This window comes from Paramisgurnus dabryanus, chromosome 5, assembly GCF_030506205.2.
Source record: "Paramisgurnus dabryanus chromosome 5, PD_genome_1.1, whole genome shotgun sequence".
In the NCBI taxonomy this organism is placed as follows: domain Eukaryota; kingdom Metazoa; phylum Chordata; class Actinopteri; order Cypriniformes; family Cobitidae; genus Paramisgurnus; species Paramisgurnus dabryanus.
The window spans coordinates 15,797,068-15,818,768 of NC_133341.1; the positions used below are offsets into that span (position 1 = coordinate 15,797,068).

Genomic DNA, 21,701 nt, shown 5'->3' on the forward strand with positions numbered 1-21,701 from the left:
TGTCCTGGAAACCACCCCATAAAGTTCAGTTAATACAGGTGGAAAAAATGCTGTCATATGGTAAAATTAAAATTCAAGTACACAGCAAAATCACCAGTGTTAAATTTTCAGGGATGGTGTTAAATACACAGTGTTGATGCTGTTTTAACATTATCTGGTAATAAAATAACACTGCCATTGCTAGGCCAGTGTTATATTCACGACAGTGTCAGTGTTAAACAAGGGTGTTATCAGATTTCACTCTGAGCGGTGTAAATCAAGCCACGCCTCCACTAAACATATCCTGTCAGGGATTTTACCGCCATTTTCTTTCACAGGAGGACTGAAGAGATCAGGTAAATCAGTCTCATAATATTCACATGGTTTAGCTAAATTAAACTGTTATTTCTCTGTCTGACTCTACGCAGCCATATGCCAAAAAACCTAAATAAGATATTTGTCCCATTTTATTTCCCCTTTGTTCGTTATTTGGTTCAGTTTAATCAGAGCTACCTTGTGTTACGTTGTTCCCTTGTTAGTTTAGTATAAAGTTAAACTGCTAGCTAAAAGTTTTAAACCAAGAAGGATAATATTAACAGGAGATACGAACGAAAGAATTGAACCATGATAAAACGCGACATGCACTACAAATTGAAGGTATGAAATTAAGTTAAATGAAAGCTCGTTTATTCACCATATGATGCTCGTTATAAGGTAATCATATAGGCTAGATACCGTGAGTTAACGAGGTCGTTTACATGCACGTGAGTGCACGGATATCGGTTAATTATTCAAATTACTGAAAAACACGGAGAAAACCGCAACCGCATCGTCATGTGTTTTTCTAAGATGTATGCAAACAGGGGAAATATCTCCAAACCAACAATTAATTTGACCTCACAATATATCATCATTTGTATGCACAGATTGGATGCATTGTGTGTTGTAAGCTTTTCGTGGTGCTAGATGTCAGACAGATGCAAATGGCAAATACATACGATAGTGTAAAACGTGTATGGCGAACATTTGTTTTTCTGTCATTAGATGCTAGTTTGGTGAAAGTTCACACTGAGTGCTTCAAATCATTCAGAAGAGATGCTGTTTTTAGGGCAGTTTGTTAAAGAAGACCTGACATGGATGACTTCCAATGAGAAACGACTGCTAATACTTATATAAATTCATTACAGAAGGTAAGTTTATATATTTATACATATAAATCATTTTATTTGACATAACTGAACAGTTAACCAATCTTTTTAGTATATGTAGTTTTGTACATATTATTATTATTATTATTATTATTATTAATCTGGAAAGAAACTCACATGACCTGCTGCCAACTTTAATAAAAATATATTATCTTCTCATACATCGTTTTGCTATTGATGTCATATTAAATAGCAATCAAATTGATTACTATTTTGAAAATGTATAAATGAAGATTCATATTGTCTTGAGTGCTGTTTTTAATATAAAAAGAATGTTGAGTTTTCAGAGTCTTTATTGTCATTTTTTGTGATAGGACCCTACCAGACTATATTTGAATACGGCATACCCATGAATTCTGGAACTGTTATTCCTTAACCCAGTTTGGAGGATAAGAGCTTACCAACTAGTTATGTGAGTACACACAGTACATTTGTACTGTACACTGTCTCTAACATGATTTATTATACTGAGATGATTTTGATTCAAATAACGGTTAAAACTGCACCCTTTTTGGTATTTTCTTGACTCTTTTTGTCTTTGAAAATCTGCAGAAATATGCTGAGGTGATGTATTGCAAAATAGCCAATATACAACAATATGGATGACCCTCTGTCTGGTCAACAGGAGTTTAAATATGGTAAGTGTACATGGGTTTGCTACTTTTACGCTTTTAAAGTTTAACTGTATACTCATGGTGTTTAAATTCTGTTTTGCTAGGACGGGACAGTGATGTGGCAGCTCTTCCCTGGCTCATTCACCTCTTGCCTTTCATTTGTGAAAGGAAGAAAGACTGGAGAGGGTCAATGTGCAACTGAAGCTACTGATTGTGCTATGTAAGTTTTTTTTAGTATTTTGTTCTAGTTATTTATTCAGCAGTTAGTTTGCTTGCATTGTTCACCCCATGTAAATGCATACAAGTTCATAAATACACATCAAATACATTCATCAAATACACTCTTTTAAAACACTTAGGTGATGAGCATCAATCCATGCTTTGAGGGGGATGGATCAGCACACCCCTGCCTGCTCTGCGTTGGGAACAGAAGTTGCATCCAGAATTTTTGCATCATTCTGGACCAAAAAGCCATTCCCTCCATGATGAAGACCACTGATGCAGCCTTCCACTACATCATGAGTAAAACAACTACAGAACTAAATACCAGGTTGGAACGTATTTAAGAAAAATGAAACGGCTTTTGAATTGAAATGTCTGTTTTGTTATGGAAAAATCTTTAGTATTGTGAAGGATAAGCATTTCTGCCTGCCAGTAAGGTAATTGCAGTGTATTTTAATGTTCAAGTTTTGAGTAGGGTGGCTAATTTTTTTAACTCTCATTTGATTTATTAAAGACCTTATAATAAGTGGTTTTCATGTCACTGCGCTGTGGTATAAGATAACTTTCATTATTCCATACTGTATTCTAATTGTAGCTGAGGTATTTAAATAAGCAGTATTAAATGCAAAGTGTTGTGTGTATCAATGTAAATATTAAATGTGATGTACTTTAATAAAAAGAGGTTTTGCAATATTTCTTGTCATTTGTCTTTTATAGAAACAACCCATTAGCAACAAAAGTGGCTATTAATCAGTATTTTAACACTTAACATTGTTGAATTCACATTACACTGGTGTTGACCTTAAATTAGGAGTGTTAATTTTTGACACTGTATTTCTGTGCCAACACCAGTGTAGTGTGGAAACAACAATGAATAGTGTTGAACAAAGTGTAAAATTTAACAATATTGAGTGTTAAATTAACATATAATGAGTGTTGTTAAATTAACACTACACTTTTGACTAAATTAACACAGTGTAGTGTGGACACATATACACACTTTTCCAGTGTTAAATTTGACACCCTGGGTGTTATTTTAACACCAGTGATTTTGCTGTGTACATTTGCAACAGCATGTTGACATTTTGTGATTTTGTCAGAGATCCTTTTTAGATGAAACCCATTTGCAGGTGGCCTCAAAAGACCTATGTTAATATCTGGTGTAAATGATGTAAATGTCTCTTTGACGACTATTCTTGACCACCCAAAGCAGATGTTCATACCTGGTGTTACCAGGGCCAATATGTCCCTGAGCAACACACTTAGCCCCAGGTTATTCCAAGCAGACTGTCTCTGTAATTACTGCATTCTGTGTCACTGCTGTGGAGCTTAAAGGGACACTTCACTTTTTTTGAAAATATGCTTAATTTCCAGCTCCAATAGAGTTAAACATTTTATTCTTACCGTATTGGAATCAATTCAGCTGATCTCCGAGCTGGCGCTAGCACTTTCAGCATAGCTTAGCACAAACCATAGAACCTGATTAGTCCATTAGCATTGTGCTTTAAAAAATAACCAAAGAGTTTCGATATTTTTCCTATTTTCTAATAGATTCTAGGGATGCACCGATACCACTTTTTTGGAATACGAGTACTTGCATTTCAGTACTTGCTGATACCGATACCGAGTACTTAATAAAAAACATGATTTAAATTTACAGGTAACAGCTTTAGTCATATAATTTAACAAAAAAACAAGGGACTAGTTTTCCAGTTTGTTTTAAACTCTGCCTCTTTGGACAACACAAGAGGCATTAACCCCTTCCACACCGCTCAAACATAGACATTTCTCAGACCGTGGTATCGATCCCTGGTATCTGGGGACATTTAACGAGTACGAGTACTTTAGAAAATGTGGTATCGAGGCCGATACCAGATACCAGTATCGGTGCATCCCTATCAGATTCCAAAACAGTAAGAATCAAATGTTTAACTCTAGGGGAGCTGTAAAATTAGAATTTTGTTTCAAAAAAGTGGAGTATCCCTTTAAAGTAAATATACTCTGTTTTTGTGATTAGGGCAAGACTATAAAGTGCCAGCAGAAATGCAGTACAAATATGGACATAGTGACCGTTAATAGCAGTTGTCAAAGCTAAAAGCAGCAATCCTTCTGAGTTTTGTTAAAAAGGTGCAATGAGTGATGTTGATCGAGTCCTGGTGACACCCCCAAATGAATTGCATTAATGCCAAACTCGACAGGGTGATGGATCTATCAAGAGCATGTTTGGCTTAATTTTGAGTCTACCAATCTCACCATCTGTGCCCTATCAGCTCTGACATGACAGCACTTTTGTTAAAGGTAGGAAAGCATTCATCACCATGTCATTGTTTGATTATGGACCTTTTTACGATTGATGCGGGTAGCCTCATAAGACTGAGAAAACGAGAGAGCGAGAGAGAGAGAGAGAGAGAGAGAGAGAGAGAGAGAGCAAGAGTGAGAGAGAGAGAATTCTGTGGTTCATTCATCCACTCAATGTGTATAATTTCACTGCTAGCGCATATACATGCAAAAAAGATGTACAATTTCTTTTTCTGTGAAAGTTTGCAAACCCCTGCCATTTGTACAGGCTTCTACATAAGTCGACGCATGCAAATTTTCCAAGAGCACATTCACGCCCTCTATCTATCTACTCTGTTTGATGGAGTCTATAAGTCTGTGTTTATTAGTTGCGCGCCAATGGCCATAGCATTGCAGTTGAACATAAATAGGCAAACACATTGTTTGGCAGTGTATTTGGATTTTATAATGCATGACAGACCAAAACTAATCCCAAAAAACTAAAAAACTAAAAAAAAAACAGTAGCAGAGGTGTTTGATATGGTATGCAGAACACTGATAAAAAAATGTGTGTGCGTGTGTTTGCTTGTCAGTTTCGGCATATGAATATATTATACTAATTAACCTTGGCGAATAATAATCAGTAGGAAGACAATAAGAACAAAAGGCGTTAACAATAGGCTAGCAAGACACTCACTAACAAATGCAGTTTAAATACAGAAATATCCATATTTAAAACTTTATAAACGAAAATAACTACCTTCCGGTAGCACGCCATCTTAGTTGCATCCGCATTCGGGATCAGAGCTTTACGCAGCTTATGGAGGCTACTCTGCTGCTGCTCTGTGCCCCCGCCCTCCGAATTTGTCATACGTCACTAAGAAAAGTGCGTACACTACGCTAATACTCTCTCCTGAGGAGTCTAAGATGGCGGCGCTACTGGAAGGTAGTTATTTTCGTTTATAAAGTTTTAAATATGGATATTTCTACAACAACACCCCGCGGATTACCCTCAGAAGGCCTTTGTTTATCATCCTGGAGCCGTTTGGATTTATTTTCTGAAGGATAGATGCAAATTTTTTGGACTTAAAGGACGCGGACCCCGTAACTTCACATTTAATCAACTGAAAGATCTAAATCATTTTCTAAAATATCTGAAAATGTGTTCGTCTGAAAAACGATGGACATATGCATCTCGGACAGCTTGGGGGTGAGTAAATCATGGGTTTAATATCATTTTTGGCCGAACTATCCCTTTAACAGAATTATCGAAGTTGCCTCCTTTAGCTTTTCCTTTGTAAAATAACAGTTGGCATCTTATTGAGCACCAGGGTGGGCACTGTTAATACATCCAAGGTGAGAATTTTAAGGTACATTAAAAATGTTTATATATTTTAGGTGTTTCCAATTGAAGTTTTTTTTTTACCTTAGATTTTTCACTTAAAGTGAGATCATTTAAGTTGATAAAACTTTTTAAGTTTTACCAACTGAAGTAAGTTTTTTTTAATAAGAACAGCTTTTACTTTTTACAGTGTATAGATTCCTGCATAGTAGACAGGAAACAGTATGACAGTTGTGATCAGGATTCAAACCTTATCTGCTAATTGAGCTTAACTATATGCAAATGCTAGGTCAACAACATTTACTTGCAATACAGCAAACAGCTACAATAATATAGATTAGGGGTGACCCCGAATAGTCGAAGATTCGATGCATCGATAGGAGAAGCCTGATTCGACTACCAATCTCACAGTTGAATCGTCGCAGATGTGTTATGAAATGAGGATCATTCAATTTTGGCCGTATATGTGCACACATTATCTGATTTCACATATAACAGCTTTCTCACAATATATTAATATACTGCATATTATGATAATGCTGCAAATAATATGTGAAGTAGCAGCTTTCAATAAATATTTTTAAAATGCGTTAATAAATCCAACAACCCCTGTGACCGGGCTACACGTCCATAAGAGGTTTTATGTTAATAAACCATTGCCTCTTTGTTTCTACATTTAAAAGACAAAGCTGGCAAATTATATTATGCCTTTCGTTCTTTTAATAATTTCTATATTTTATTTTATTTATAAATCACTTTGGGTTATCTGATTTAACTATTTGGCTTGTGTTTTGTTTCCGTGCACTTGAGGCATTTTGCATACTGTATTTGTTCTGCACTTTGTTACTTCTGACCTTATTTTATTTAAAAAATTGTATTTATTATAAACGTAAATTCTGATCTAATTTAAGTATGTACATTTTGGATAGCTTTTCGTTGTATCGATGTTGCGCTATTGCGTGCTGGCCATGCTTGCGCATGTAATTTAGCCGAACAGGCTAGGTGCTCTGCGTCTCATATTTAGGAGTTCATCAAACTAAACATTAAAAAACGGATGTTTTTCGCAGAGTATAAGTTTTTAAAATGTATTTAAAACAGAGGTGTTATCTTGTCAAAACAGGTAAGACGTTTTTTTTATTTCGGTGATGAAACGGAAGTATCTGCACCGAACCTATTTCTGCCTGACACGAATGTCTTTCTTGTGATTTAATATTATGGTGGGTCGGTGTTCACTTTCAAATGATAGCAAAGAGATTCCTGAAATAAATAATATCATCCGGTCTTTCTGTATCTAAAGTTAATATAGAGATGATCAAAGTCAAAGCAAGCAAGCAGGTATTTCTGTGCTAAATAATAACGCGTAGTGTCTATAAAATCATTAATTTCAGTGTTTTTCTTGTTATAAATTAACATTTAATGAATTGTATATAAATATTAGTTTTTATCATTTACAGTCACAATCACAAATTATTTGTCATTTCTCATTTGTCGGTTTTTTTGGTCATGACTGCTTTGACGCGCTATCTCTAAATTAAATAAAAACACTGAATTGTAGCCGGAGTTTCCAAGGCAGGATCACCTTTGTTATTTTTTTAGGTTTAGTTATCAAAATGTATTTTTGTGTGATGTTCTGTAGATCGTGGCTTTAAAATGTTATGAGGAATAATTAAATGTTGCCTTACATTTGACCTTAAATAAATAAATATATATATATATATATATATGCATAGTCAGTTTTGTATTCGTTTATTACTTGAAAGACAGTTTTGGTCACTTTATCAGAAAGTTGTTTATGTGTGCTGCTTGTGAAAGAAAATAAAAGTTACCAATTTGTACCTGGTCTGGCCCCCTCCCAACCCATGCACACAAACATAGATGATTCGACTATCGGTCGACTATGGAAAGATTCGACAATTCTGATTCGAATATGTAAATCATTAGTCGAGGACACCCCTAATATAGATATCTAGTTATTATTTCAAAGCAAATATCCTTGAAAACATTGAGTACAGAATGACTGAAACTCATACCAGATTCCAATAAACAGCTGACTGACAGCATGAAATTTCATCTCAGCGTTTTTGCTGAGATAAACTTGGTAGTACATTACATCTAAAGCTATTTGTCAACACGGCCACAGATTGACATATCTGCTCAGGAGGCAAGACAGACACTGCATGAAGCCACTTCACTGAGAGACAGTCAAGGATCTTTAAGAGCAATAGTAACCTGCTGAGGTAGAGAGATGAAGAGATGAGCTCATCAGCTCAGAGGGACACTGGGGCCCAAAGTATCTGCAGCAATTCTGAGGAAGACTTTCATACTACTGCAGTAAAAGTCAACTTGGACTTCACATTAGAGTCCAAGTTGCACGAGTACAGCGTTACAATATTATAATGTTTAAGACATTTCTTTAACTGTCCCAGACCACAAACCGTGATTCAACTCAGTTCAGATGGCAAGATGTGAAGCATGCAATATTTAATATTATTATTAAAGATGATCAGACAATGGCAGAAAAACATCGTTAGAATTTTTGGTGTGCTTTGATAGAGAATGAAAATGATAAAATTAGCAAAATATTGACATTTTGAATTTACTGACAGCTATAGTTTTATTTAAAACTGTTAGACCCAGGTTCATACTGAAGCCAAAATGTTGTTATCAAAAGCTAGCACCCACATTTCCCAGCTCTGTAACATTTTCCTCTCTATCACCATTTCTGTTTAAAAAATTTAACTGCAGGTTACACACTTACTTTTAATAGGTAGAAGTTGCAATGTTATTGAAATTAGAAATTATATCGGCTGATATTTTTTATTAGTTCAAATGTAGTTAACGTTTTGTTACTATAATGTATGAAGGCAAATATGGGCTTCCATGCATATGATGCTGAGTTTCAGTATTTCAGGTGAGGTTCAGGTTTGTAAGCGTGTTTTATTTTTCTTAAATGGAGCTGTCCTGATGTTTTTTCTCCATCTGTTTTCTTTATACTGTGCGTCACTAGCTGCTTTGGGATAGATTGCTTATTATCTCAATTTCTCAAGGACCAGTGGAACCAGTTGCACCCTGGGAAATGTAATTTCCTCCTTTCTGTTTATTCACTATCTTGTAGAAAAGGCCATTCACTCCACAATTTCTGCAGGTGTGACCGGTCACTTAATCACTTATTCCACATGGATGGATGAAAAGAAAAAAGAAAAGTTCAGAATAAAAAAGGAAAATGATAGAACAAAGCACAGCAAGGCCTTCCGACACAACGGTCCATTCCGTCTCCATGGTGATGAGGAGATGAACACTGAAAGTCTGTAACAAATGAGATGCTATCCCATGGCACAGGTCTTACAATGGTAAATGTACGTCAATAAACATAACCATCACCTGATCTGAATATACCGTACTGTAATTCAGATTTTTTTCACTTGGTATTTCCAATGATGAATGCCGTGGGTACAAAGTAACAAGGTGAGTGATCTTATAAACCCACACAGGAAGAGGTTGCTGGAGTGTGAAATGTTAAAGGGTATTTATATTGAAGTAAATACGTAACGGTTTCTCACCTGCATAATGCCTTGAGAGAATCATGATCCAGAAACTCATGGTCTCTCCTCACAGCGGAGATCTCGATGGGGAACAGAGAGGCTGTGCACAGAGAAGTAAAACAGAATTAATTTATATAGTACATAATGAGGCTCATTAAAACCTACTGACACCTAAATTAATATTTAAGACAATGGTCAGTAAAGAAAGAAAGAAACGGAGGAAGTAAGATTAGTCATACAAACACGTCATCACAAGGGAGATCAATCTTATCCAACAAAAAGTAAATGACGCATTTAGGGCTGGATGAAAAACCTCAAAGCATTCCAGCTAGAGGTCTTCTTGCATCCAAAGAAATACACCTGACCCAAATCTGACGTGCATAAATATTTTTTTAAACAAAGACCCGACCCGAGACAAACCTGAGAAAATTATCCCCGAGTCCCACCTGACCCGGCATTTTTTTTTAACCCACCTGTACCTGAACATAGTAAGACAGAAATAAACCCGGTGGCCTTGCAACCAATTTGGCCCACTGCTTTGTTTGTTTTCATTTGTTATCTGACAATGACACCAAAGTTATGGCTAAAATGTGCATTCAAAATTGAATGACAGGTCTGGCTCAACAAATTAAAACCTACCACCAGTCACACAGTAGGTACGTTTACATCCAACCAAATAATCCGTTTGTAATCGTATTGATGGTTCAATCTTATTGAAAAGCCTTCATGTAAACACCTTAATCAATATGACTGAGGTCGTCGGATGCAAATTCGGATCGTATTGAGAGGGTGGTGTAGTCCGATCTGTGAGCCGATCATCAGGAGAAAAGTATGCATGTAAACACTTGAATCGTAGTTTTTTCTCAATCGGATACAAAAATATCTAGTGCACATGTCATGCGCAGAACATTTGCGCTTAAGTTCACGTCTTATATTCACATCATATTTACGTCTCGCATAATTCTCGTTCAGAAACATGCAATAGCAAGGCAATGGCAACACACATTTATTAAAGGATTAGTCCATTTTCTTAAAAGAAAAATCCAGATAATTTGTCATCCAAAATGTTGATGTCTTTCTTTGTTCAGTCGAGAAGAAATTATGTTTTTTGAGGAAAACATTGCAAGATTTTTCTCATTTTAATGGACTTTAATAGAGCCCAACATTTAATACTTAACTCAACACTTAACGTTTTTTTTTCAACGGAGTTTCAAAGGACTATAAACGATCCCAAACGAGGCATAAGGGTCTTATCTAGCAATACGATTGTCATTTTTGACAGTAAAAATAACAAATATACACTTTTATTCCACAACTTCTCGTCATGTAGATCCGGTCGTGTGCGCCAGCTGACCCCACGCAATACGTCATGACGTCAAGAGGTCACAGAGGACGAACGCGAAACTCCACCCCAGTGTTTACAAGCGTCTTGAAAGAGGACCTTTCCTACGTTGTTGTATGTCAACTGATACTAATTAATGTCTTTGTGGCAGTTTATTGTTTAAAATGGTCCGCAAATGTGCGTTTTATGTACGTAACACGTGACCTCCCTACGTCACTACGCATTTACGTTAGGTCGCGCTGGACCGGACCTAGACGAAAAGTTGTGGTTTAAAAGTACATATTTTTTATTTTTCTTGTCAAAAATGACAATCGTATTGCTAGATAAGACCCTTATGGCTCGTTTGGGATCGTTTATAGACCTTTGAAACTCCGTTGAAAAAAACTGTTAAGTGTTGAGTTAAGTATTAAATGTTGGGCTCTATTAAAGTCCATTAAAATGAGAAAAATCCTGCAATGTTTTCCTCAAAAAACTTCTTCTGGACTGAACAAAGAAAGACATCAACATTTTGGATGACATGGTGGTGAGTAAATTATCTGGATTTTTCTCTTAAAAAAATAGAATTTTCCTTTAAGGTAATGGAATCACGTGCTGTACATTCTATAGCGTTCATGTGTACTTTTTTATAACATTAGGCTACATAAAGCAATAAAATAGTGTTGTGTCTTTGGAAAATTGTGTTTTCTTTGCCTATATCTAAAAACCTCTTAAGAACAACTTTCTCCAACTTCGCTTTGTACATTTATCAAGAGATAAAGCGTGAACTTGACTAGATGCTGTGCCCTGGGTGGCGTTGCCAAGAACTCTGCTTTTTCCAGTTCAGATTTGGCTACTGTTTAAACTTTCTCCACTGTTCATTAATTATTGAATGTCCAATGGTATGGTTTTGATACATGAAGCTGGTAACCCTAGCTGGGCGTTTGCACAGACATTCGGTTCGGTTTATATAGAATGTACATGTAAACAAACATTTTAGTCAGATTGCAACATTTAGGGTGCACGTAAACTGTATTATCTTAACCTTCAATCGGATTAAATTCAGTCGGATTGATAAAATTTTGTGCATGTAAACATAGCGAATGTTGCAAGCGCTCTTGCCAAATGGATGAGGGCTTGCAAAAGGACTTGATGTACACAGGTGAGATAGTTTGGGTTTTCTCAGGTCTGTTCAGCAAAAACACATTTATTTTAAATGACCCGAGGCCGCTAATATTATACCTGACCCGTGTCCGAGGTACACATGAAACTTTTAGCCCTAAACCTGCTCGGGTCTAGGGACAGACCTCGGGTTTTTGGATTTAAATGGACCTGTGAAGTCTTTGGAAGTATTAAACTTACATATACTGACATTCATGTATTTGCTCTGGAAAGGCAAAATGGACTTTTAAAATAAAAGATGTAAAATATAATAAATAATAGTAAAGAATAACCAGAAACTTTAATTATAGAATTATATTATCTTCTTCATTTACATGCACCAATACACTTATAAACAGCACAATATAGCTTATATACACTAGTCAACATTTGAAGTGGATCAAAACCTTTCAAAAAAGTTTAAAAGATTTAAAAGTCTTAAAATTTTGAACAATAACCGTTCTTGTCTTAGGACAACTTTGATTAACTTTTTTGATCCACCCCCAATGTCGACTAGTGTATTTACAAATAATCTAAATTTAAAACATCCCAAGTGGGGTGTCTGAGAATTTTTTTAAGTGATGATGACACAAAAGAATTGCTATATTATGATTCATTGAAATGGACAGTTGTAAGTGATTCATAGAAATAAAACAATAAATAAAGCAAAAAACAGAAGCTACGTATAAAAGAAACTGTAATGACAGTCATGTCTTCTATTTTAATATACTGTAGATGACGTTCTATTAAAAAAGTAGCGTCAAATAACATTAAACCCTGGACAGCAGTGTTTTAGACAGAACAAAGACTGGGAAGAGAGCATAGTGTGTATACCTGTGTATTGTTTGTGTGCGTGCATGTGTGTGTGTGTGTGTGTGTGTGTGTGAGTGCACTTCAGAGCTGCTGAGGTGTCCCATTTCCAGGTTTTGTTTTAACCTCCTTCCCTTCTGAGAAAACACACGTCCAACAAATGACAGCAGTGTAAGAACACTCCCCAGGAGCATTCGGGTTCAACAGCTAACACACCACAGCAAGAACAAAGTAAAACTAAGTCAACCTGATGCCAAACAAAGTCAACATTAAGTCCAGCCAACCATTTTTACAGAATCTAATAGAGAACTGCACATTTCTTTAGTAGAGAATGATAAGTTCAAATTGAACCGCGCAGTTCCTGATCCAATATCTTCCTTTCAAAATGTTGAAGTTATGATGTAAGTGCCTTTATACATGAAGTGCCTTTATCCGTGTGTTTGAAGAGACACCCTAACACTTACTATTTTAATCTACGCATGAAAGAAACATTTAATGTCCTACTCACTGCTATATAGTTTGAGTCATGCAAGAACAAATATTTACCTCAAATGCTGCACTTATAGACCACTTCACTGCAAATAAAAAGTACATCTCTTTTATAAAGAAAAAAAAAACATCTGCAGTACAAAGTATGTGTGTACGTATTTGTCAAGTACTTTTGAATCAATTCTCAGAATGATCATTTATGGCTGGATATTTAAAGGGGCCATGGCATGAAAATCTGACTTTTTCCATGTTTAAGTACTGTGATTGGGTCCCCAGTGCTTCTATCAACTTGTGATAAAGATCAACCCAGTTACTTAGTTTTGGTAAACCATTCTCTACAAGCACATGAAAAAATAGGTCATTGAAATTTTGCTCTCCTTATGATGTCATAAGGAGCTCTAATTATAAGTATACCACCCCTTAATCTGCTCTATCCAATCACAGCACTGCCATTAAGTGCAGAGAAAAAGAGAGAGATAAAAAATAATTCACAGCACAATTGAGTTTCAATTGCAACAAACCACCATCATTGTGATCAGTGTTTGCAATTCATCCGCTCATTTGCATTTTAAAGGACACACCCAAAACGGCACATTTTTGCACAAGTACAAAGTAGTGGCAATTTTAACATGTTATAATAAATTATTTATATGGTATTCTGAGCTAAAACTTCACATATGTACTCTGGGGACAACAAAGATTTATTTGACATCTTAAAGTCTTGTGCCATGGCCCCTTTAAAAATAAACAATAAAAACTTTATTAAATAAAAGTGTGTATTTTTGTGTAAAGTTTCTTGTCACTGTTTTAGTATTATAAGTTATGTTTTGTATTAATAATATTCTGTGTATGCTGCATATGTTTCTATGGTTGATTAATTTGATATAGGCTACTCTTGGTGAGTTTAATTTACATCAATGTGTCATATTTTCTCAAATAAAATGTATATTTTTTGATTCCATATTTATTCTAATAAGTCAGAAACATCTCCGCTGTGTCCCGCTGAGAGTCGCGGTGCGCACGTGCATTAGGTGACGCAACTTATGGGTCCTCCGTAAGCTAGACCGTCTCATTTCAGTTGTCTTTGTGGACTTCAGATGCTGGAACCTTCAAAGACCGAGTGCTCGCCTTCTGAGGTTGCATCCTTCGAATTGGGACACGGTTTCAGGTTTCATAAAAGATACTTGACACAGAGCAGCTGCAAACGTTTCAGCCATACACCCCAGGAACCCTGCTGTTTATCAACCCCAAGAACCGGGTTTATAATAGAGCATCAGGGATGACGCTGAGAATAAAGTGGGAAACCTGTGGCAGTTGCACTGAAGCTGGACATCAATAGATAAAAGAGAGATCAGAGAATTTCTCAGTAATGGCCTATGCTGATTCAAAGCAGTCATTTAGTTATCAGTCATTAGATCAAAGTCTTTTTTAACATTGTATCCTGTCTACTGTTCCTTTATAGTTCTTTTTATGCGAACGCAACAGGGATGAATGAATTCATATTTGCTTTAATATATACCAGTATATCTCCAACAAAGTGCCCTACAACCTCACTAGCATAACGATGTTCCAGAATTATTTATTCATCATGTCCATGTTTCTGTCACAGCTGACCCAGGTCAAGAACCAATGAAAAGAGGGCACTGTCTGTTTAGTAGAAAAACACACAGCTCTGTCAGAGAAAGCCGAGCAGATGGCAGGTGTTTGTCAGGTTGCTTGAATGAGTGAACAGAAGTGCTGTTGCACTCAGCTTTGCGATTTTCATCAGTTGGCAGGATTTGAAAAGCAACAAAACATAGACAGTAGATTATTTCTTTCATGTGAGTATCGTGATATTTAGTTTGCCAATACTGCATTGATTCTCAAAAAATGCAATATTGATATTTTTTAAATAAAAATCCTACAAGATCCATGGCAGCTGTTCTGGTTGGAGTTTATATACCGAGATATCATTCACTTAAAAGGTGACAGGAATTACTAGCATAGAGGACGCCACCATTTTTTATTTTTTTTGCTAGGGTCTGCGTATGGGGAGGTTTGTTCTGAAAGACAGCTTATCTAAAATTATATCTTATTATATTCCTAAAATAAACCTCGTTTATGGTATTGAAAATGTATCGCGACATATTGCATCGCAACCCATGTACATATCGTATAGCAAGATCTGTGACAATACACAGCCCTATCGTGAAGCCTCATTTAAAAAGATAAACAGCTCCATATGCATTCAGGTGCCAGTTTAGTTTAGCCTGTGAAATTTGAGCAGGCTAATATTAAAACATGTCATTGGATTTGTTATCATCTGGGATGTAGGTACATCTGCTTAATAAAAAACGGCTTCAGTGACAGAACCCTGAAGCTCCTGAAACTATATAAGCCCCCTGTGCATTTCATAAAAATAAAACTTTTTAGGACCATGCATCAGCAAAGAAAGGCTTCTTTCCTAAAGCCAGATTTAAAAGTACCCGGATGTAGTTTCTGAAGATACTGTTTCCTGATAAAAGGAATATTTCATCCCAAAATGAAATTTCCACCCGTGTGTCATTTCACACTTTTAAAGGGGACATTTCACAAGACTTTTGTAAGATGTAAAATAAATCTTTGGTGTCACCAGATTACATATGTGAAGTTTTAGCTTAAAAATACCCCACAGATCAGTCCTTCCAGAAAAACACACAGTTTTTTGTGATTGTTGCGGGCAAAAATCATTGATCTTGCAGCACTTTTTCTTAAAAAATGCAATGGAATATCTGGGATATTTATGTAATTTTATGCGATGAAATTGTGGGAACTTGCCAAAATTGCAGAAACTTGCAAAAACTGCAGGAATTTGCAAAAACTGTTTGCAGCTTTAGCAGATTTTCATTGATGTTCACATCACATAATTATGTCACTTCCTAACATTTCCATGACAACAGGGGACATGGCTGCGCATGTGTGAAGTAAATGCAAAATGTTTGCAAAAATATATATGACTTTTTGCTACGAAAATGCAAGGATTATGAAATCATGCAAGCCCCACATATTTTGCAAGCAGAAATCGGCAATTTATGTGGCGAAAGTGCAGCATATTAAAAAATGCGGCCCCCCGTATAAATATGCAGAATTTGGCTGATTATGCATTAAATCATCAGATCGCATAATCATGTTTTTCTGGAGGAACTGATGGAAAATTTATTATAGCATGATAAAATTGCCACTTTGTAGGTATGAGCAAAATCTGCCATTTTTGGGTGTTCTTTTACAAGAACTAAATTGCAGGGCTGTGGTTGGATAGGGCAGATTAAAGGGGGGTATTATCCCCTTCTGACATCACAACGGGAGGCAAATTTCAATGACCTATTTTTCTACATGCTTGCAGAGAATGGTTTAACAAAACTAACTTACTGGGTTATTCTTTTTCACAGTTGCTAGGATGATAGAAGAATCGGGGATCAAATTATAGCACTTAAACATGGAAAAAGACAGAATTTTTTTTATGAAATGTCCCCTTTAATGTCTCGTCTCGTCTTGTTGGCTCTCTACAATGAAAATGAATGAAGACAGTTGCTGTCAAGCTCGAAAGGGACAAAATGGCTACGCTCTATTAGGTGTAATGTTAATAGCAGTTGGCTGTGGGACATGCAAGCCTAATAGAAACTTGATGTCACTGATGTCAAATCTTCAGTTTGGTACTTCAGTTATTACCAGAAAATAAGCAGCTACTGTATAGCTTCAGACTATATGAAATAAAGCACAAAAAGCAGTCCTTTTAATGATAAGTTATGCCACTTTCCAATATGGCATCAGCCACCCCCATTCACATTAATTACATGGAAAAATAATTCACCTCTTTTGTCTCACAAAAGAAAGTCATGATTTGGCAAACACTTTTATCCAAAGCCACTTATTTCTAGTCCCAAAACAGACTGTCAATATTATCAGACCAATTTCATGCAAGATATTAGAAAAATGCCAGTTCCTGCAACCTATAAACTAAAGGGGGTCGCACACCGGACAAAAATCGCAGCAGGCGCGCCACAAATAAAAAATATTATTTTCTATGAATGTACGCACACTGGCGGTGCCTGGCAACGGCTGTCCACTGTGACTCAGTACGCTGATCAAATCCCTGTCATGCCACAGAGCGCCACTCACATAGTTTAACATTAAATGACATCCTATTTGTCCCAAATCATTAGTGATTAACATTGGTTGCTAACGTATATTTTGCATTTTGAAGTAGATGCTTTCTGTCTAAGCTTGCGCTATTTAATGTGCACTTCTGGTGTACAATACCCCCGAGTTGTCCTAGACAAGACGCAACGCAGCGCTTCTTGTTCAGTGTGCGACCCCCTTGAGTCTGCATAAGCTCTCCAGATATGTTTATTTTTAGTGTGTGTAAAATTGTGCGAAAATGAAAACCAGCAGGACGAAAACAAGCTTCAAATATTATCTTCAACACCTGTGCTGTGGAAAACTCACTGGTGCAGCATGGCTTTACACTCAAAAACCAAAAGGGATTTGAACCAAAATCCATCTGGTTTCAAGTCTATTTCCCCCATCACTAAGCCTGAAACATAACAATAACATTTAAGCTGTCTGCAGTGGAGTGCTTTCATCCATTCAGTCCTGAACAGCAACAGAGATAGAAAGGGAGATGTAACATCCCAATACTTAAAAAAAAGATGTGATGGACCCCCCAAAAGACAACAAAAACAGGCACAAAATCTTCAGTGAAAAAAAGAAAGAAAAAAGTGAAGAAATGGAGGGATCTGACTTTTGTGTAGGAGTATGATTACCTTCATAGAACTGAGCATACTGAGGAAACCCCGCTGCTCTGAGCCAATCACAAGCCTCTTTGGCCTCCAGCTCTGTGAAAAGAGAGAGGGATTCAATGAAATTCATATGAAAATACATTCAACTCTTTCATTTCTTTTAATTTAAAAAAAAAAGGCACATTTTGATTACCCAATGAGTGTTAAGCTCTTTTTTTCTACAAAGAAATTAACTATATAGCTAATGATTACTAAAGATTTATATCAGTTGATTAAAAAAAGAAAAATTAAGAATAAATCAATTAAACTCAATTATTCATATCGCCATGAATAAGCACTGCTCAAAGTTATTTAGATAGGCTGCAATCTCTGGTTACATAATCAGCTTGTCTGTGGTCACTGCTTATTACAAAATGTCGGAAGTGGAATATTTAGCTTGTCTTTTGCACTACGCAAGACAGAAATACTAGATTACGGCTAACACTTTGTAAAAGATACACCTATTTATATGAACTAATGCTAAAACAGAAATGTGTTACAATATTGCAGAGGCTGTACAGTAAGTTCTACACTGGTTGCTTGAAAAGTTTCACCCCATCCTTAAACCGAAAAAGGTTCTTCCACAGTAAAACCACTTTGGTGATTTAAAGAAATCTAAATCACCAAAAAAGAAGAAAGTGTACGCAGCTGCCTTTAAATGTGGTATCATTGAGCCCAATGACCCATTTGCAATGTTCCACATAGAAATACCAATAGCACATCGCATGTGTAGTACACGGGAGATTCACATTTCACAATCAAATTGAATAGATGCTTCTAACATGACAGTGCAATCTGGGATTGGATCACTTTCTCGGGCCAATGCACGGCCTGCAAATAGGCAGCATAATTAAGATGCATAGCTTTTAGAATAGCCTTTTAGCTCAGGAGCATGCCTGTGATACCTTAAAGGGATAGTTCACCCAAACATGAAAATTGTGTCATCATTTACTCACCCTTATGTTGTTACAAACATGTATACATTTCTTTGAAATGGAAAATTGGACATAAATCGGAACCGGATTTGTGTTTAATTTTCGGCCGATCTGTTTTCGGACACAAAGCTGTTATATAAATGCGCCTCTAAAGAGAACTTTTTGAGAAAAGTCTTTATGGCATTTTCTTTCCGTCTAATCTCAGTACAATGCGCACATGTCAGCTTTGTTTACATGGAATTGCTGGTAATCTTTTCTCTCTCGCGCACGCGCTCTCGTTCTCTCAAAAAACACTAAAGCCTATTTAAGTGATTTATATAACAAGTCAATTTTAAGTTGATTATACGTAGGCCATATCTAAAGAGAAGTAACTTATTCTTTATTTTGTTCAAATGGGAGATGCAGCTTAATTTTGTCTATTTTTTTTCAAAAGTTTCTTTTTTTCACAAAAAGTTTTATAAAATAAACCAAATGTCAACCAAAAACCATATCTGTTTGCATTCATTTAAGGGTCATTTTAGCTGATGATTATAATGATGATTTAGTCCCATATACCGTAAAACCATGAAAACCATGATAGTTTCCACTAGGGATGCACCGAATCCAGAATTCCGATTCGGCCGAATACTGGGCTTTTTGACTGGGTTCGGGTTCGGCCGAATCTTAGATTTTTTTTCCCACCGAATGGAACCCTAAGCTTGCGCTACACTGGTCGACGTCACGCGGCCGTTGATTACACACATCAGGTGCTGACGTGGAGATAAGTGTTTTTTTTTCGGTGAGCCTTAGGGGCGTTTCACATTTCGTGGATGCACCTGGAAAAACTAACGCATCGCTTCATTGTGCTTTGCAGTCGGGCTATCAAAATGCATCCCCGCCCTGCCCGTCGGGCTATCTTGACTTATTGGGAGGAAAAATATATTTAAATGCTTATGTATCCACTCACAGATTTGTGGATGGGTAATTGTGGTGCATGAAATTCAGGCATTGGGTATTTAAATTGCGTTTGAGCGCGCGCTCGAGTTTTACTTTCACTTCGCGATCGGGCGAAGCCGCAGTACAGGAAGCAATCCGTACTGATTTGTCATGGATTTTTGTGCAAATCCTCCAACTTCGTCCTGTCAGTCATTACTATCCTCACGTTAGAAAATTAAATCTCTCGCAGCAAGCTTTAAAGTGATATAGATTGTATGGGCAGTGAAGAGAGTGACTCTGCGCAGAATTGCTCTTAAAGCGACGGTAGCCCCTGTTTTTCTGATCGAAAAAATGATCCAATCTCTAACTGGATGATCCAAACTGTGAGTTTTGTGACCCACTGAACCAATTTTAAATGGTGGGTATATCTGGTGCGGGGATGAGCAGGAACAGTTGGTTTACATGGAAATACAGTTTTTTGTTTGTTAAAAAACCAACAGCATCAAAACAACAACAAGAATAGCAGATTAAAAATTGTGTTTAGAGGTCCTATTGGCTTTGTATTGGATTTTGAAATTTTGCAAGCCCTGTAATGGAATAAGGATGGGAGTAGATTTCGGTATTCGGATTCGGCCAAAAAATCTGGATTCGGTGCATCCCTAGTTTCCACCCCTATTTAACATAGCAGAATATGGTTCTTCACAGGTTCTACACAGGTGAAGTTTAGCACTAAAAATAGTTCCCCTATGATTACGAGCCAGTAAACCACTTTTTGTGCTATTTAGCACCATTTTTTAAACAGAAACAGCACAAAATAAGCTAAATTCTACCTGAGCCTGAGATTAAAGATTTACAGATGCGAGCAGCAAAATAAACACAACCTTTCCAGCACTTTGATCATGTGATTCAGGATACAGGGTTGGATAGTACAACAGGTGTCTTAAGGATTGAGCCACACTCAGCCTACAAGGTTATATTTTGCATATTAAATGTTCGTAGTTGCTTTCAACCACGGGAAAAGTGTAGTTGACTACAGCACAATCTCAGGTCTCATTATGCTTATAATTACCATGTAACTGCATTAACAACTTGTAAGTAAAAACCATGGCGATGAAAACAATTGGTCTCTAACAGGGAACACTGGGGTATCCAGGTAATTTGAGTTTTAGATCCCTTGGTGTAATGTTTATATGAGATACTGCAATTCAAATAGATGTCTTGTGATGACTAACAATTACAAATTACATCAAAACATTTTCATCAGAATACTGTAGTGCGGGACATGATCTGAACATGAGTGTTAGGCTGTCACACACCGGATGAGAAGCGTAGCATTGTGTCACATCACGTTTCGTCTAGGGTGCGAAAATAATCTGTTCAATTTCTCACCCTGTGTGCGACCATTTTAATGTTGACTGTTAACATGCAAGATACTCAAAAACAAACTAAAAATCATCAGTCCTAAGAAAATGCATCTTGTCATAGCATCTCATTGGCATCCTTCATTTCAACCAATCTGAGGAGTAATACAACAGATTCCATTATCTTACAGGCCATCTTATTATAAATACTATTTAAAGCTGTCAGATGATGCCTTGTGTGTTGGAATTGAAATAGATGAGATATATACTGAGAGAGATTCTCATCACTTTGTACTTCATTCATCCACTTCATTATTATTCCAATAGAGATCTCTAACATTAGATCTCTGGGAACACAAAAGAAACACCACACATCATATTTAATAGAAGGCACTGCCACCTCTTTTATATTGTTGATATCAGATTATCTGAACGAATTGTTGATTAATATCTAGACAGCAACAGTAAACAAATTAAATATTCTTTTTATGTCAACAATTAGTGAGGAAGTATTCAGTCACAGGTTTTTACTAACAAGTTTAAGGAACTGCAATGATCAGTAATTCTCATTTGATGAAAGAGTGCAACACTGTTAGAATTAAATAGGATTTAGAATTGGATGGCATAAAATTAAGCTGGAGCCATTTTGGAAAAAAAATCTCATTGAAATTTAAAATATGCAAATAGAAGATTTAAATATTTATTTGATGAGACTACAATGATTTAAACTGT

The 21,701-nt window shown here is 36.3% G+C and overlaps 1 protein-coding gene and 1 long non-coding RNA gene across 4 annotated transcripts in view; one reads left to right on the forward strand and one right to left on the reverse strand.

Annotated features, from left to right (window-relative positions):
* Positions 1-21,701, reverse strand: part of stard8 (StAR related lipid transfer domain containing 8) — a 72,618-nt gene that overhangs the window by 19,928 nt on the left and 30,989 nt on the right. For all 3 annotated transcript variants that reach the window (XM_065267250.2, XM_065267249.2, XM_065267251.2), the window contains 2 exons: positions 17,744-17,815; positions 9,203-9,284 (listed from right to left, as the gene is read on the reverse strand). In XM_065267250.2, the coding sequence (XP_065123322.1) occupies positions 9,203-9,284; positions 17,744-17,815 (154 nt within the window). The remainder of the gene's footprint in view (positions 1-9,202; positions 9,285-17,743; positions 17,816-21,701) is intronic.
* On the forward strand, positions 82-3,038 carry LOC135748931 (uncharacterized). Its single transcript, XR_010532261.2, has 6 exons — positions 82-335; positions 1,024-1,169; positions 1,502-1,599; positions 1,740-1,825; positions 1,906-2,021; positions 2,161-3,038. It is a non-coding gene; the product is annotated as an uncharacterized lncRNA (long non-coding RNA).